Source organism: Heterodontus francisci, chromosome 1, assembly GCF_036365525.1.
Source record: "Heterodontus francisci isolate sHetFra1 chromosome 1, sHetFra1.hap1, whole genome shotgun sequence".
Lineage (NCBI taxonomy): Eukaryota > Metazoa > Chordata > Chondrichthyes > Heterodontiformes > Heterodontidae > Heterodontus > Heterodontus francisci.
The window spans coordinates 39,530,939-39,548,683 of NC_090371.1; the positions used below are offsets into that span (position 1 = coordinate 39,530,939).

Below are 17,745 nucleotides of genomic sequence, written 5' to 3' on the forward strand. Positions count from 1 at the left end.
TCAACACTACAGATACCATCCACCACAAAGAAAGACTGCCACATCCACACACAACTCCAGGGTCTGTCTCAACTCAAGCTTGACCTCTTAAGGCCCAATGTGAAGCATATAAAGACAGATAAAGGCAAGTACATCCTGAAGACTCTGTCTAAGGCATCCAGTGCCAGGTGCAACCGCTCAGTCTCTCCCATTGATCAGTACTGACTTGCTCTCACAGCTCTTCAACTGGTGTTGCTGGCAGCAGCTTCTCCCTCACTGCCTTCCATGGCTTTGATCCCATAAAAAGAGCAACAGAAAGTAACAAAACTAAGAGATTGAGTGTGTGCAATTTGGATACAGTCAGAAGCACAGAAACAGAGAGGCAGGAAGAAACAAGGAGAAAACAAGAGACATGTGGCTGAATTTTATTATCCCACCACCAGGAGCAGTGGCAAGTGCGCAAAATGGCAGTGGTCCTGCTTATGACGGCAGTAGTCGTGCCGCTGTGATTACATGGCAGGCAGCCATTTAGCATAATGGAGACGGACATCCCCCGAAATCATGTGGCAGGGGTGGCAGTGGAGATGCATTCACGACGTCACCTGATGCAGGAGCAGGTGCTGGCACCATATTTTAAAGGCTGCCACCCCTGCATATACCATCTCTATTCTCCCTGGACCTTTGGCACCTTCAAAAGCTAAAGTAAACTGGTCTGGGCAATAAGAGTGCAAATTTTAATTCTGCAGGATGCTTGTGGTAGCTCTATAGTGTGGAATAATATTGGTCTGACAACTTACCAATCAGTGCAAGCCATCACTACCATACCAACACCATTTAAACTACCTTGTAATGCCCCCGACAAACAAAAGCTATACATTCTCAGAGTTCCCCGTCAGACATAAGCCACTTGCCGAGTTTCCCCCCCTTTACACACAATCCACTTGCAGAGTCAGCATAGTGACAATGTCCACTGCAAAACCCACTTCCTCTACATAACTCCAGTGAAGTCAACTTCCCTCTCGAGGCACCCAGGACTCTTGCCTCGATTTTGCCAGCTTTTGAAAGACGCGAAACTGAAGGCACAAAATTGAGAATGTCTCGTCGAATCACAATGAATGACATTCAAATATATGTAGAACAGCATGTAAAACATTTAAATGATGTAGAACAGCATGTAAACATTTAAATGATGTTGTCGCATCGGGGCAGCAGTGCCGCCATGGTACTTTGCTGCCTCCGACAAAATCGGAAACGAACATTACGGCGCTGGGTTCCGTGGGGGACAGCTCTGCAGGGATACTTCGCGCCCCCCCACCCCACCGCCAATGATCCCGCCTTCAACAGGAGGAGTGTAAAATCCAGCCCATGGAGACAGAGTAATAAGGGCAGAGAGTGACACAGTGAAACGAGAAAAGCATAAGTAAAGCACTCATGACATGGGGGATGCCTTTATTCCAGAGGACTCCCTAACATTTTGCTGCAGCCTTTCATTCTGCTTAACTGTAAGACACACAAATTCAGTTACAGTGGTGGTAAAGTCAGATCCCAACTGTTAGTTTTCTGTCTGGAAAATTTTTTTTCTTGGCTTCCAAACTTCACCTTTAAGCAACAGTGCTCTGCTACCATGTTAATTTTCTAGATAGCCAGTTGGTGAAGGATGATACTGGAGTCAATCTTTATTCAGTCTTACATTTATTTACAGATTTAAATATTACGTGCATACACCTCCTAACTCAACCACACCACAGTTTCAATAAGTGTCTCTCTACGTGTGCCCAAGTGAAACACCTGTTAACGCCTACCACCTGCATACAGTTAAACACAATTAATATACAATTAACACCAACCTCCAAAATTCTCCATCTAGAAAACACAAAGCATTCAACAAGCATCATCATAGCGAACCATTTTGACCTCAGTCTTGCAGACTCAACAACCAGGTTTGAGTGATTCCCAGCGCCCACCCCAATGGAAATTCAGAAAATTTTGAGAGACAAGGAGGTGACAAGCGCAATGCAGGGAAAACATAAGGAACATTGTGCTTCACACCCCAACTATCCAAGAGCAGTGGCGTGGGAGATCGATTAGTTACAGATAATAAGAACAAACTTGCATTTATATAGCACCTTTCACGTCCTCAGGACGTTCCAAAGATCGTTACAGCCAATGAATCATTTTTGAAGTGTGGTCACAGTTGTTTTGTAGACAAACGCAGCAGTCAATCTGCACACAGCAGGGTCCTGAAAACAGCAAATGAGATTTCTTTTGGCGGTGTTGGTTGAGGGAAAACTATTAGCTAGGACACCAGGGAAACTCCCTTGCTCTTCTTCAAATAATGCTGGGGGATCTTTACATCCACTGGGTCTTGGTTTAATGTCTCATCCAAAAGGCAGCAGCTCCGACAATGCTCCTTCAAAACTGCACTGGTGTCAGCCTAGATTACATGGCCAAATCCTGCAGTGAGATTTGAACTCATGACTTTTTGACTTGGAGGCAACAGTACTACCTGTAAGTCAAAGCTGACACAATTATAGAAGAACTGATTATTTAGACATTGATCTTTTACATCTGTGTCTGTAGTTATCAAGGTCCTACATGGTACATTGGAACGTCTCAATCCAGTTCCTGCTGGGCATAGCCTACAATGCAAACCTGTCCCTAATTCAACAATAGTTGACAATCTGAGTCAGAAAAACCACTGGATGGCTAGTGTAAGAACCACAAAAACAATCACACAGGTGTGTGGAGCTGAGGCTGAGGCTTAGGCTTGGTGTTGGGAAAGAAAAATCTGGCATTTATAGATGTCCTTCTTGGCCTAATGAATTACATCTGACATGCAGTAACCATTGTTATGCAGGCAATATGGCAGCCAATCACCAATATGGCGGTTGGGTCTTCTTTCTCTTTCTCTACCTGATTTGACTCTAATTCACATTATTTCATTGTTGTTCCTATTTTTCTTTCTCAATCTTTAAATCTCATTGGTTAAAGAGATAAACTGCTGGTTCCATCATCATTAAGGGCGGCACAGTGGTTAGCACCGCAGCCTCACAGCTCCAGGGACCCGGGTTCGATTCCGGGTACTGCCTGTGTGGAGTTTGCAAGTTCTCCCTGTGTCTGCGTGGGTTTTCTCCGGGTGCTCCGGTTTCCTCCCACAAGCCAAAAGACTTGCAGGTTGATAGGTAAATTGGCCATTATAAATTGTCACCAGTATAGGTAGGTGGTAGGGAAATATAGGGACAGGTGGGGATGTTTGTTGGGAATATGGGATTAGTGTAGGTTAGTATAAATGGGTGGTTGATGTTCGGCACAGACTCGGTGGGCCGAAGGGCCTGTTTCAGTGCTGTATCTCTAATCTAATCTAATCTAATCAATATGCAAGTAGCAAGATCCTACAAATTGCAACGAGATAAATGGCTAGTTAATCTGCTTTGGGTTGGTTGCGGGATGAATTTTGGCCAGGTCACTGGGACAACTCCCTTCTCTTAAAAGTGCCATGTGAACACCTGAACATGCAAAATGGCTTTACATCTCAACTGAAAAACTGCCCTTCTGAATCCTTCAGTACTGCACTAAATTCGGCAGCTTTACTCTGTATCTGGCTGTAACTAGTAAGCCAAGTAATTCAAGCTATAGATTCACACTGATTAAGTAAACAAAAGAGAAGTACTTGATCCATCTAGCGCATCCTTTCCTAAAAACCTCATAGTGCCTCAGCTTGTGTAGAGCAAAGAAACAGTAACAAACAGCAAACATTGGTAGGACTTGTTTATCGGCCATCAAACACTAGTGGTAATATAGGGCACGGTATATATCAGGAAATTAGGAGGTGCCTGTAAAAAGGGCATCAAGTAATCATGGGGGAATTCAATCTACATATAGACTGGGTAAACCTAATTAGCACTAATGCTGTGGAGGATGAATTCCTGGAATGTATACAAGATGCTTTTCTAGAACAATGTGTTGAGGAACCAACTAGAGAATGGGCTATTTGAGATCTGGTACTGTGCATTGAGAAAGGGCTAATTAATAATCTCCTTGTAAAAGGAGCCTCTGGGGAAGAGTGACCATAATATGATAGAATTTTACAGTAAGTTTGAAAGTAATGTGGTGCAATCCGAAACTAGGGTCTTAAATCTAAACAAAGCAAAATGCAGAGGTATGAGGGGCAAGTGGTTGTGGTAGATTAGGAAACTAAATTAAAAGGTATGGTGGTAAACAGGCAATGGCTAGCAGTTAAAAATTTAACACGTGGTTTACAACAAATTGGCATTCCTTTGAGGCACAAAAACCCAACAGAAAAGGCGATCTAACCATGGCTAAGCCTGAGGATTGGGAGCATTTTAGAATTCAGCAAAGGAGGACAAAGAAAAAGATTAAGAAAGAGAAAATAGAATATGAAAGTAAACGAACGAGAAACATAAAAATGGACTGTAAAAGCTTCGATAGGTATGTAAAAAGGAAAAGATTAGCAAAGATAAATGTGGACCCATTACAAGCAGAGACAGGAGAATTTATGATGGGGAATAAGGAAATGGCAGAGAAACTAAACAAATACTTTGTGTCTGTCTTCACGGAGGAAGATACAATAAACCTCCCAGAAATACTAAAAAAAAAAATCAAGGGACTAGCGAGAATGAGGAACTGAAAGAAATTAGTATTCGTAAAAAAGTAATACTGGAGAAATTAATGGGACATAAAGTTAATAAATCCCTGAGACCTTATGATCTACATCCCAGAGTGTTGAAAGAGGTGGCTGTAGAGATAGTGGACACGTTGGTGATCATCTTCCAAAATTCTATAGATTCTGAAATGGTTCCTGAAGATTGGAAGGTAGCAAATGTAACCCCACCATTTAAGAAAGGAGGGAGAGAGAAAACGGGGACCTACAGACCTGTTAGCCTGACATCAGTAGCAGGGAAAATGTTAGAATCTATTATAAAAGATGGTCATAACTGGACACTTAGAAAATAATGGTAGGATTGGGCAGAGTCAACATGGATTTATGGAAGGGAAATCATGTTTGACAAACCTGTTGGAGTATTTATGAGGATGTAACTAGCAGAATAGATAAAGGGGGAACCAGTGGACATGGTGCATTTAGATTTTCCAGAAGGCTTTCGATAAGATCCCACACAGGTTAGTAAGCAAGATTAAAACACATGGGATCGGAGGTATACTGGCATAGATTGAGAATTGGTTAACGGACAGAAAACAAAGAGTAGGAATAAACGGGTTATTCTCAGGTTGGCAGGCTGTGATTAGTGAGGTACTGCAAGGATCAGTGCTTGAGCCCCAGCTATTCACAATCTCTATCAATGATTTGGATGTGAGAACCAAATGTAATATTTTCATATTTGCTGGTGACACAAAACTAGATGGGAATGTGAGTTGTGAGGAGGATGCAAAGAGGCTTCCAGGGAATTTAGACAGGTTAAGTGAGTGGGCAAGAACATGGCATATGAAGTTATCCATTTTGGTAGGAAAAACAGAAATGCAGAGTATTTCTTAAATGGGAAGAGATTGGGAAGTGTTGATATCCAAAAGGGTCCTGGGTGTCCTTGTTTATAAGTCACTGAAAGCTAACATGCAGGTGCAGCAAGCAATAAGGAAGGCAAATGTTATGTTGGCCTTTAGTGCAAGAGGATGAGAGTACAGGAGCAAAGAAGGCTCACTGCAATTGTATGCAGCCTTGGTGAGACTGCACCTGGGGTATCGTGTACAGTTTTGGACTCCTTATCCAAGTAAGGATATAATTGCCATAGGAGGAGTGCCACGAAAGTTCACCAGACTTATTCCTGGGACGGCGGAATTGTCCTATGAGGAGTGATTGAGGAGACTGGACCTATATTCTCTAGAATTTACAGGGCTCGACAAGGTTGATGCAGGAAAGACATTTCCCCTTGCTGGGAGGTCTAGAACCAGGGGACATAGGGATGGATTTTACCAGTCCCCCAATGTCAGGGGTCGTGGCGGGGGGGCCCAGAAAATCCCTCAGGGAGAGGCCCGCCACGGACCTTGATGCAGGGAAGGCCCTGCCCCATATTACTGCAAGGCCTTGTGGCAGCCCCCTGCCACTCAGTGACGGAAAATTAACTTAAATATTTAAATAAATGGTAATGAATGAATAAATACCTCGTCGTGACGGCCGTCCCACTCTGATATTATAGCCGGTTGCTGGAACTCCGGCGCCTTTGGACCTCCATGCGGAGATCCGAGGCGGAACACTGGTGAGGAGGAGGGAGGAGTGTAGTTTTCAGTACAAGAGTGGGGGGAAAGAGGAGAAAACTCTTGCTATTGGTTGAGGGGATGGTAGGAAAGGGTTGAGGGTCAAAGTTAATAAAGTTCGGGGGGGGGGGGGGGGCGAAGTTCGGGATTGGAAGAAAAATTTTGGGGGGGGGGGAGGAAGAGGGAAATTAATAAAGTGATTAGTCATGGGGGGTGGGACTGGGGATTGAAACTGTGAATAAATTTTTATGTTTAATTTTCTCTCCCCTTTCACTTTAAACATTGAAATGATGTGGAAGGGCCTGAAGGCCTTTAAAATTGCTGCTGGTGCCTGTGCGGTGGCACTGGATGCCGTTGCTGGAGCGCCCGCCCCTTCTACATCATCGGAGGTGGGCATTCTGCCCCTCCATGTAAATGAGCCGCCGTGCTAAACATCGCAGTGGCTCCGCGGAGCAAATCCTGCGCGTGCACCCCACCGCACGGCGAGCTTGAAAAATTCCAGCCAGAATCTCAGAATAAGGGGTAGGCCATTTGGGACTGAGGCGAGGAGGAATTTCTTTACGCAGAGGATGGTGAGCTATGGAATTTTCTACCCCAGAGGGCTCTGGAGGCTCAGTCATTGAACATATTCAGACAGAGATCGATAGATTTCAAGATATTAAAGATATCAAGGGATATGGGGATAATGTGGGAAAATGGCACTGAAGTAAAAGATCAGCCATGATCTAGTTGACACGAGGGGCTGAATGGCCTACTCCTGCTCTTATTTCCTATGTTCCTATGCATCCAATTGCCTTAAAAGTTTCCAGATTTATTGCCTCACTATCCTATCAAAAAACTTCTGAATATTCATTATTTGTTGTTTGAAAATCCTAAATTCGCCTTTTACCAGATTGTCCCTTCTTCTGCAGTTGTGTTGTATACTTCACAGTGCTCTGGATTAAACCTTTGCAAATCCAGTCTGTATCATATGATACTGTGATGATCCTTCTCATTTGTCTCCTTTCAAGGCAGAAGAGTTGAGTCTCTCTAACCTTTCCTCACAAGTCAGCCACCACGTACAGGACAGCCTATTTGTCATTAATCTGCAATCACTTCCTGGGTTTGAATATTTCCCTTTAATCTCAGATGAGAGGATCTAGGCAGTGATAGGCATCAACGTTGCAAAGGCAGCAAAAATGTACTTTTAAAATAAAAATCAGGATGGGTAGTGGAGCTGAAAGACTTCTGTCTCCTATTGTTGGACAGAAGGACTCAAGGCAGACAAAGCATTCTTGCTGCCTCAGGTATCTCAAGCCCCCAGCACCAGTAAACTAGTGAACAGAAATCAGAGCACTGTGTAGCTTTAGCATCATGTCTTCATCCTTGCAAGGACTGATCTTCCAACTCCCCTCCTTTATTTGATCTGATTGCCAAACCCAGAACTACATTCTCCAGCACAAACATGTCCCTTGGTAGGAGCTTGCTATCAGAGATGAAGAAGCAGGTTTACTGGCGCTGGGGGCTTGAGTTACCTGACGCAGCAGGCATGGCTTCCCTGCCTGGAGTCCTTCCATCCAATAACAGGAGACAGAAGTCTTTCAGCTCCAATGCCCATCCTGATTTTAAAATAAAGTCCTTACTTTTTTTGCTGCCTCTGCAACTTTGATGCCCATCTCTTCCCCAGATCCTTCCATCTGAGGGGGCACCCCCAACATTTGGGCCTCTGCCAAGCACCGAGCTTGGGAAAATGGAGCATTATGGCAAGACTCACTTTATTAAAATGTTACTATAATGCTTGCAATTTTATCTATGTGCAAGCGTTCAATGTTCCCTTGGGAAAAGCTTACGTGTAGCGCAAATCGGGTGGAAACAGTGCTGTGGGTCTCTGCCGCACAGCTAGGAAATAAGCACTGCCTGGGTGCAAAGCAGAGGACAATCAGCCCCATGATTTAGCAGTATCACTCAATATTTCATTTGCTTTGCTGATTGCTGTCCACAACCAGACGTGGTCCCTTTCAGCTTCTCTTCCAGATAGTCAGCACCATTCACTGAGTACGTCTGTTATTCTTTTTTACCAATGTGAAACATCTTGCACTGATCAAATTTCATCTCCCACTTGTAACATTTTGACTAGGTTATTCTGTAGTTTCTTGGTTGCCCCATCAGACATCATTCCTCCCCCACCTCCCTCCCACCAGTTCAGTAGCATCTGTTAATATGACCAACCTGGATTTCTGATTCCTGGTCATTCATGTGGATTCAAAACAGCGGATGGAACAATTACAAAAACAGGTGTACAGCTAACCAGCTAGTCATCATTCGCTTAATACTCGCTATTTCTTCATGCGCCTCCAAGTTTCAGCTCGGACGCCTGCCCGTTCGTTTTAACTTGTGTTAGAGCCTTCCAGCGGAACTTTACAAAGGTTTTAAGGAAGTACAGATATTCAACGTCAAAGGGCTATTCGATAAATTGAGGAATTATTTTAACAGGTTCTCTCCACCTTCACTATTTCCCCACTTTTTTGGTGGCATAATTTCTCCTTTTACAGTAATCTGACAAAAATTGGAAAAATAATCTTTTGGATTGGACAATACCTAAACGGCTCCGATTCATGCACATCTAAGGCTGCTCCTCGTATCCTTCCTTCCTTCAAAGCTTGAGCCAGTGCCTTTTCATCGACGAGCCCACCCCGAGCAGCATTAACCAGAAATGCTCCCTGCCTCATCTGCAGAGGGAAAACAAAATGAAAAATCAAAACTATAGCAACTGATAGCATTTTCTGATGGTTAATATCAGAAAGTGAGACAAGTTAAATAGAATCATTTTAAAAATGAGCCTAGAATAATGTTTCATGATCTGTCACTTTAGCCAATGTAATTTACACATTTAATTGACCGAAGCTGAAAACAGATCCAGGATACGAGTGCCTTGCGAAGAATAGCATTTTTATTACCTATAAATGAAGCTGAACACAGATCTCATTAGTGTTAAAGCAGAGTTATTTTCAGACATTTGAAGAGAAAACAACAGTTTGTTAAAGTGGCAAAATGTTCAGAAATCCAATGTTACCATTTGAGCTCCCCCTTCCATATTTCTCCATAGTTAAAATGGTTTCATCTCTTACAGTAATCTAAGTTTATTATTGCTTTCATTTTTAGGCCAAACATGTCAACTATTTGATATTAGTGAGACATCTGTGACGGCAGTAATGTGAATATGGTTTTTATTTGATTACTTTACTTAACTGTTTTATTGGAGCATTCCAACCAGATTGCTTTTTTAGTAATCATATATGTAGCAATAAAACATGGAATGGAGAGCATTATATAGTCTTGAATACCCATGGGGAAAAAAACTGGGTATAAACTCTGGAGACCGACCACACACAAACAACTGTTTCACATATACTGCAAATACTCATCAAGCAATCCAAAATGTTAATTTGCTTCAGCTAAATCAATAATCCAAATGTCATAATCTGACACAATCATTGTTGTAATATTCAGAGTCTGCTGTCAACATAAGCAGTAGCCAATCATTCAGCACTTAAACAGGCTGGGTAACCCCTTTCAAACCATTAAGTTTGCTACACTGTCAAAAGCCAGTCATGCACACAAAATTAAAAAGAAAACACTCATCACTTTTATTCCATTATGTACATCAAGTGAGGGCGTAGAAGTATTAATTCAGAGAGGTGACATTTACAGGAACAAGCACCGCCACTCTTGTCACTTTAGCAGCTGTGCATATGTGTACTCTCCCAAGTTATTGCACTCTCGATGCTTGTAACAATAGATGCCTCACTAATTTGATCCCATGATTGCTGGGACCACACTGAGACTGTAGGAGTTTATAAATGGTTCAACATGAATGGAAAACCACAAATGTACCTGCTTGATAGTGAAATCGTTGATAAGATGGTGGTTGTGTTCATTCAGGCTGCAATGTAGGGACACACAGTCACTGTGAAAGAGGAGATCTTGTAAAGTGTTCACTCGCTGGAGACCCAACGCACGTTCAATACCATCTGAGAGGTATGGGTCATAGAAAATTACATTAAAACCAAATGCTTTTGCACGCAATGCTAGTGCTTGACCAACCCGACCTATAAGATAGAAAGGAAAGAATGGCCATTAGCACAACAGCTTATCTACAGCTATGATTGCTAACATTATAAAAAGAGATTTAATTTCCCAGGATAAAATTTAGCAATTTTACCCCTGCAATAAGACCACTACTTCAGTACCTCCTTTCAAGGTTGAAAATTCTACAGTACAAGAGGAGGTTGGTGATTTAAAGGGGTGGAAGAGCCCCAAATTTTTTAATTAAGATCATAGCATTAGGTCCAAATGGAGGGAGCACAGGCCTCCAACTAGGCCCTCTCCAAGCATTAAAATAATTTTGAAGCCTTATCATCAATACCCAGGGCCTACTACCACCTTTCATTAGCCAGCTGCAGGGAGTTGGGCAGACAGCAAACACTTGCATGTAGTTGGTGGGGAAGAGGGACCCAGCAGTAAGGTGCAGCCCTGGCAGGAACACTGTGGCTTACTGCCAGATTTTCTGCTGTGATACTGGAAAAAAATTCAGCCCACTGTATTAAAACAAGCTTGTAACAGGGATCTAAATTGCAATTTTTCTTTTTAATTGCTGATTCTACTGCTCGTGTAGAAGATAAATGCCAACACAGACTGGTCAGGTCGAAGAGTCTGTTACCATGTTATAATTTTTATCTAATTCCATGTATTGTGACTGGATTTGAAGCAACAACCATTAAATCACAACAAGGCAAAAAAAAAAATCTTATTTTTGTCACATCAAAATACACTAGGACCCATTTTCTGTCTCGTTTTAACAACTGTCTCACCTAGGCCAATAATACCAAGTGTCTCCCCTCGAATCCTGGCAGCTCCTGAAGCTATGTCTCGTATCTGTTCAACGCTCTGAACTCTTGTGCCTTCCCGCAAAGCTTGATGGAGCCATGTGGTCCGTCTATACAGGTTCAATATATGACACATTGTAGAGTCTGCCGTCTCCTCTACAGAGGCTGCTGGGACATTACATACTGCTATACCTAAAATCAGCACACACAATTCTAAAGTCAATTCACTGAAATCAAGACAAATGTCTTATAAATTAATTGCAGTATACAGTAAAGATGGACAGCACTGCCATAAATAAATAACGCTAAATAGTCCATTATTGACTTCTTTGGTAAAACCATGTAATGTCCTTTCCATAATAAAAACAGAAAATGTTAGAAAATATGCAGGTCAGGCAGCATCTGTGGAGAGAGAAACAGAGGTAATGGGGGGGGGGGGGGGGGTGGTTGGGGGTGGGGGAATTTTCACAGGCAAAGGGAGGCGGGTTTGGGTGCGTGCAAGGAGTTAAATCCCCTAAAAGTGACGTCAGGTCAGGATCTTGACAGCATCACGCCCTCTTCTGGGTTTCACCCAGGTGAGTTTGAAGATGAGCAATGAACCCCCTTGCAGCTGTTGGGCAAGGCATTTAAATATTCAAATAGGTTATCAAGTTCTAACCAAGGATTCAGGCTTTATTAGTCATAGAATCATACAGCATAGAAACAGGCCATTCGGCCCACCACGTCCATGCCGACCATAATGCCTATCTATACTAATCCCACCTGCCTGCATTAATTTCATATCCCTCTATGCCTTGCTCATTCAAGTACCTGTCCAGATGCCTCTTAAATGTCGCTACTGTTCCTGTCTCCACCACCTCCTCAGGCAGCTCATTCCAGATACCCACTATTCTTTGTGTGAAAAATTTACCCCTTTGATCCCCTTTAAACCTCCTCCCTCTCACCTTAAATCTATGCCCTCTAGTTTTACTCACCCCTACCATGGAAAACAGACTCTGGCTATCTACCCTATCTATGCCTCTCATCATTTTATATACCTCTATCATGTCCACTCTCAGCCTCCTTCGCTCTAGGGAAAACAGACCCAGCCTATCCAATCTCTCTTTATAACTCAAGCCCTCCAAACCAGGCAAACACCAGCGCCAGCTGCCTTCACCTGAGCCACATGCCGCTCCAGAGGGGATGGCCAGAGAGATCCATTTCCAAGGAGACGAAACCCCCAACACAGAGTCTACAGGCAGAGAAGCAGCCCCTTCGACATGTGTGAACACCAGTACCTCAGGAGGCTCACGTTTCCACGGCAGGTCGCTGCTGACATCTGAAGCCTCCTGGAACAAGACCTCCTTCCCAGTGAGCCACGTGGGCACACATTGTCAGTAGCTGCCAAAGAGCCCGACACTGGAGGGACACTCACTGGGTCTCTGCCTCTCGCTGAGGTTGTGTAATCTCTCCTACAAGGAGAGAAAGCAGAGTGCTAGAAATGGCTTGTGTGGGTAGCAAGGAAGGACAACATTTGTGGAGGTAATTATGAGAGAGGGCAGTAAGATCAGGGCGAGTATAAGTGTTGGTTATTCAAATGGGGAAATGAGGTGGTGACTGGAAAAACAGAAATGAGTGGAGCTGCAAGCTGTGTTAGTCTTTGGAGTGATGTGCAGGAGAATGCTGGAAGTGTGGGGCTTGGCACCTGAAAGGGTTATGACCCTCACCTTTCCTATGGTTAGAGGGTCCACACCTCTGCTGCGGACTTCCTCGGCCACTTTCATCCATGCCTGCTTGTCCTCTTCCTCCCATCCTTGGGAAAGATTACCTCACTGCAGCCCCCAAGATCCCACATCACAACCTCCCAGCTCTCTTCTCCATTTCTGGTTGCTGCAGCCTCAAAAATCCAAGTGCAGTGAAGCCACTATAATCCATGCCAGGATCTCTTTATTTAGATATCCTTCCTTTGACAGATCCAGCATGTCATTCTGCCCACCCCTCCCCAAATGGTCAGAAAACCTGGAAGTGTGATGCTAATGTCATGCTCAACCCACTGGGGATTTCACCGGGTTCCCGACCAGCTCATACTTCCGCCATTTTGGGAGGAACTAAGTAGAGAAAACGCACCCAATATTTCAGATCCATGACCTTTCATCATCTGAACAGTTCTGTCAATGGAAAGGTCATCGACCAGAAACATTAACTCTAATTCTCTCTCCACAACTGCTGCCTGACCTGCTGAGCATTTCCAGTATTTTATGCTTTTATTTCAGATTTCCAGCATCTGCAGTATTTTACTTTTGTATTGCCTTCCTCGTCACTGCATGTGACCATGTTTCCTCACAAAATACCTTTACAGACTGTCATGCTGGGCCACCACCTGCCAAGAATGAGGCATATTAATTTCACCACATGGACATTAAATTTCAAATTGCTACTGGGAAGAGGAGAAAGCCTGTTGCAAGGGCTGCCAGACATTTGGCTGGAATATATTTACATACCAATAGGGACAAGAGAGGGTACTCCCCTTACCAGTTAACCCACAATGGACTTTGAAAATCAGATATTGAAGGCAGGGAAGCGCATTCCAGGCCCTGCTAAGATGATACAATCCACAGAGACAAGATGTGGTCAAACCAGTTAGTCACATAACTAACCTGCTTGGCAACCTGGGGTTTTCTGAATGGTACAAACAGTTTGAACTCAGAATGTCTGTTTGCTCTCGGACTGAAAATACCTCTCCTGGCTGGCTCACCACAGCCTCTCTTGTCTGCTCCCACCTTTTTCTCACAGAACTCCAAATCCACTGAAGACACATGAACCCCAAGAGAGAAACGTCTCCTACAGCGAACAAGGTTTAAGAAGAATACTGGGCCCCAACGAAAAGCAAGATCTACCTACAATCAAGGACCCTACAGTGAGCTCGAAGATCCGTAACAAAAACCCTCTTCAGAGATTGCCTCAAACTTTTCCACTTTATTTCTTCTGCTCTGTTCGGTCTCTATTTGCATGTGTGTATCGCATATGCGTGCTAGCGTGGGCGCGTCGTGTATCCATTGGGGTTAACCGAATTAGAGTTTAAGTTTAATAAATTGCAACCTTTCTTCTTTAAACCTAAGAAAACATGTTTATGCTGGTTTCTTTGCCTTATAATTGGAAAGCGATGAACAAGGATTCACCAAGGGGGAGCTAAAAACACTGTTTAAAATAAAATCCTGTTATGGTAAGAACAAGTGAAGGCAGAGAGGGAACCGTAGACCCCTTTCTCACTTTGCAGGAGAGCAGGGATCGGTGACCATGACGCCTAAAGGCAACAAAAGTTGCTTTAAGAGCAGTTGAAATTATGGTGAAGAGGAATATAGTGGCTATCTGTGGTAACAACAGCAACTATGTTAGGCAATCAGGGGGCCAGGCCAGCATTTATTGCCCATCCCTAATTGACCTTGAGAAGGTGGTAGTGAGCTGCCTTCTTGAACCGCTGCAGTCCATTTGGGGTAGGTATACCCACAGTGCTGTTAGGAAGGGAGTTCCAGGATTTTGACCCAGCGACAGCGAAGGAACGGCGATATAGTTCCAAGTCAGGATGGTGTGTGACTTGGAGGGGAACTTGCAGGTGGTGGTGTTCCCATGTATTTGCTGCCCTTGTCCTTCTAGTTGGTAGAGGTCGCGGATTTGGAAGGTGTAGGACAGATTCACGTGGACTCCCAAGATATAGCAGAGGTTTTAAATGGCTACTTTGTATCAGACTTTCGTACAAATGACAATGCTGAGTTACCAGAATTATATCATATACCCAACACTCAAATTAAAATGGTCTCACTGAATGCGAATACAGTCCTGGTTAGAAAAAGGGGTCTCCAAATGGATTGGATTGTGATTGCACTCTTGGCATCTTGGGCAAATTATAGAAAGAACTCAATCGTCTTTGAATGTAAATTCAGTCCCAAAATTACATCTCCCTTGGATTACGTTCACTAATAATAACAAGCCTGATTATTACTGCTGTTAGTCATACCTAAATCTCCAGCTGATTTTATGTCAATGTTATCAAAACCACTGCCAATTCGGACAATTATTCGAAGTGCTTTGAATTTCTCCAAATCTTCTCTTGTTAAAGTGATCGTGTGATACATCAATGCACCCACGGCTTCATTTAGTACCTAGGGAAGGAAGGAAAATATTTTAGCAAGACTTTTCCATTTTTAGTAAAAGATTTGACGTAGATTAGAGGCCCACAATTTAAGAAAGTCTTTTTGAGTGCATTTGTGCAGCAACTTTAACATTGGGGCAAAGTAGTTTCCATTACACAGCAACATATGGCTACAGTATAACTCCAGAGTTAGAGGCCAAAGTAACAGTGGAGAAGTGATGTTAGTCTCGCACATTTAGTTTTGGCACCTTGCACAAAAATGCTTGTAGCTCCTGGGTACTTATTAAATTTAACTAGAGTGGTATCAAATATTTAGAGCACATAGACACTCCCTCTCTTTAAACATTTAAATTTTAACCATTGAGGGGGAAACTCATTACGTCTGTGAGAGCGCCAATGGACAGAGCTCCATCCTGGGTAAGAGATTTGCAATTTGCGCCAGACAGTATAAACAAAGCACTACCTGGCTAGAACCAATAAATGAAGCATTGGGCAATCTGATTATAACCCATCTGCTATTAATTTGCTGTAGCAAATTAAAAGGAGTTTCAGTTCATGAATTGCATGAAAAGAAAGCATTAAGTTCCTTGCAGCTTTATTAATTAATCAGAATGTGTAAACAGATTGAAAGTTTTCCATTAAAACAAACAATCAAATATTTGTAGTAACCAGTCCCTGAAATCTTTTGGGAACCCAAGATTGGACTGAAGTCTGCTATTTGTGCACTTCCAGCTATCGATACTACTTCCTATTTATAAGCAGAAATTCATGAGTTCTAGGAAATGTTGCCAGAGAAATGTTCCTTTTCACTCTCATTTCAATTCTGGATTGAGTTCCTTTCTGAGCTTTTAAAATATGCATGTTTTTAAATCGCAGTACAAACTATCTGCTAAAAATTCCTGTTTTTTTTTAAATAGTGCCTGGTCTCCTTCTGTGCTGTAAATTTTCCTACGTTTCTGAGTGAAAATAAAAAACAAAAATTACTTATTCAGAAAAAAGTGAAATTACTATTACTTGGCATATTGTACCATAGATTTGTACAAACAATGCCAGAAAACAGAATAACACCAACTTCTCTGTCTCACTTTCTTCAAATTTTCTCATTTCATTTATTAATACTGCTTTTAAATAAAAAGCAGAATAACTCATACAGATAAAAGTTCACCAGTAACAAAATTCCACAACAGACATGTCCAACTAAGGTTCGTGAGCTTCAACCTGTATAGAGGAAGCACCAGAATGTGAAAAGGGATAGAAATCTCCAGCCAACCCCAGGTTGTTGTGGTGATAGTGGCAGTAATGTGGCAGACAACCATTTCCATCCATAAGCAACTGAATGGCCACAGAGAGAAAACATTTGGATACTCCTTCCAGCACTTTTGCAATGAAGATGTGATATGAATAGAGTAGGATTTTCCAGAAATACACACAGGCCTAAATAAATGAACTGTATATAATATAGTCAGCTCTACTGCTGCATGTAAGAATTATTACAATATAAAAAGGTAAACTGTGAGATCCAAAGACCAATATTTTGGACTAGTATTCTTTCAACTCTGCGAGTAGCAGCTTGCCAGAGACAAAACACTAGCTGTTGAGAGGGGTTGGGATAAGCATGACTATCTCTTCTAATTTTGCAAAGCCTTTAATATACATTAAATAAAAACAGTAAGTGTTGGAAATACTCAGTAGGTCTGACAGCATCTGTGGAGAAAGAAACAGAGTTAGCGTTTCAGGTCTGTGACCTTTCCTCAGAACTAGCAAAGGTTAGAAATGTTTTGAGCAAGTGAAAGGAGGGGATGGGGGAAGAAGAACAAAAGGGAAGGTCTGTGATAGGATGGAGGGCAGGAGAGATTAAATGACAAAGATGTCATGGAACAAAAGACAAAGGGAGTGGTAATAGTCACAGTAAAAGTTAAAGTATTTGTCCAGAGACAGTGTTAATGGCAGAATGATGATCAGCTCTGGCCAAAAGCAAAAACATGAAAAACAAGTTAACGACTGTTTTTTTAAAACTATGTATCAATCAAAATGGCAATCATGGTATGAAGTTGTTGAACTCAATGTTGAGTCCAGAAGGCTGTACAGTGCCTAATCGGAAGATAAGGTGCTGTTCCTCGAGCTTAAGTCAAGCTTCACTGGAACACTACAGCGGGCAGAGGACAGAAATGTGGGCGAGAGAGCAGGGTGGTGAATTAAAATGGCAAGCAACCAGAAACTCGGGGTCATGCTTGCGGACTGAGCTAATGAAATGTCACAGACCTGAAACATTAACTCTGTTTCTCTCTCAACAGATGCTGCCAGACCTGCTGTGTTTTCCAGCATTTATTGTTTTTATTTCAAATTTCCAACATCCGCAGTATTTTGCTTTTACTTTAATATACTTGTCCTTGTAAGTGTTGCTTTTATGTGCTGCTTTCCCAAAGGAACACATCTGGATCATTTCTTCCAGCCATTAAGTAAAAGCTACTTGTATCACATTTTTCAAGGAATAAAGTTCACTGTTGCTTGCCTCTACAAACAAGTTTTATAATCTGAAATGGA

The 17,745-nt window shown here is 42.6% G+C and overlaps 1 protein-coding gene across 16 annotated transcripts in view; it reads right to left on the reverse strand.

The window, feature by feature from the left end:
- Positions 1–17,745, reverse strand: part of ctbp1 (C-terminal binding protein 1) — a 365,789-nt gene that overhangs the window by 13,616 nt on the left and 334,428 nt on the right. For all 16 annotated transcript variants that reach the window (XM_068029415.1, XM_068029405.1, XM_068029396.1 and 13 more), the window contains 4 exons: positions 15,067–15,211; positions 11,058–11,264; positions 10,081–10,295; positions 8,785–8,915 (listed from right to left, as the gene is read on the reverse strand). In XM_068029415.1, coding sequence (XP_067885516.1) covers positions 8,785–8,915; positions 10,081–10,295; positions 11,058–11,264; positions 15,067–15,211 — 698 coding nt within the window. The remainder of the gene's footprint in view (positions 1–8,784; positions 8,916–10,080; positions 10,296–11,057; positions 11,265–15,066; positions 15,212–17,745) is intronic.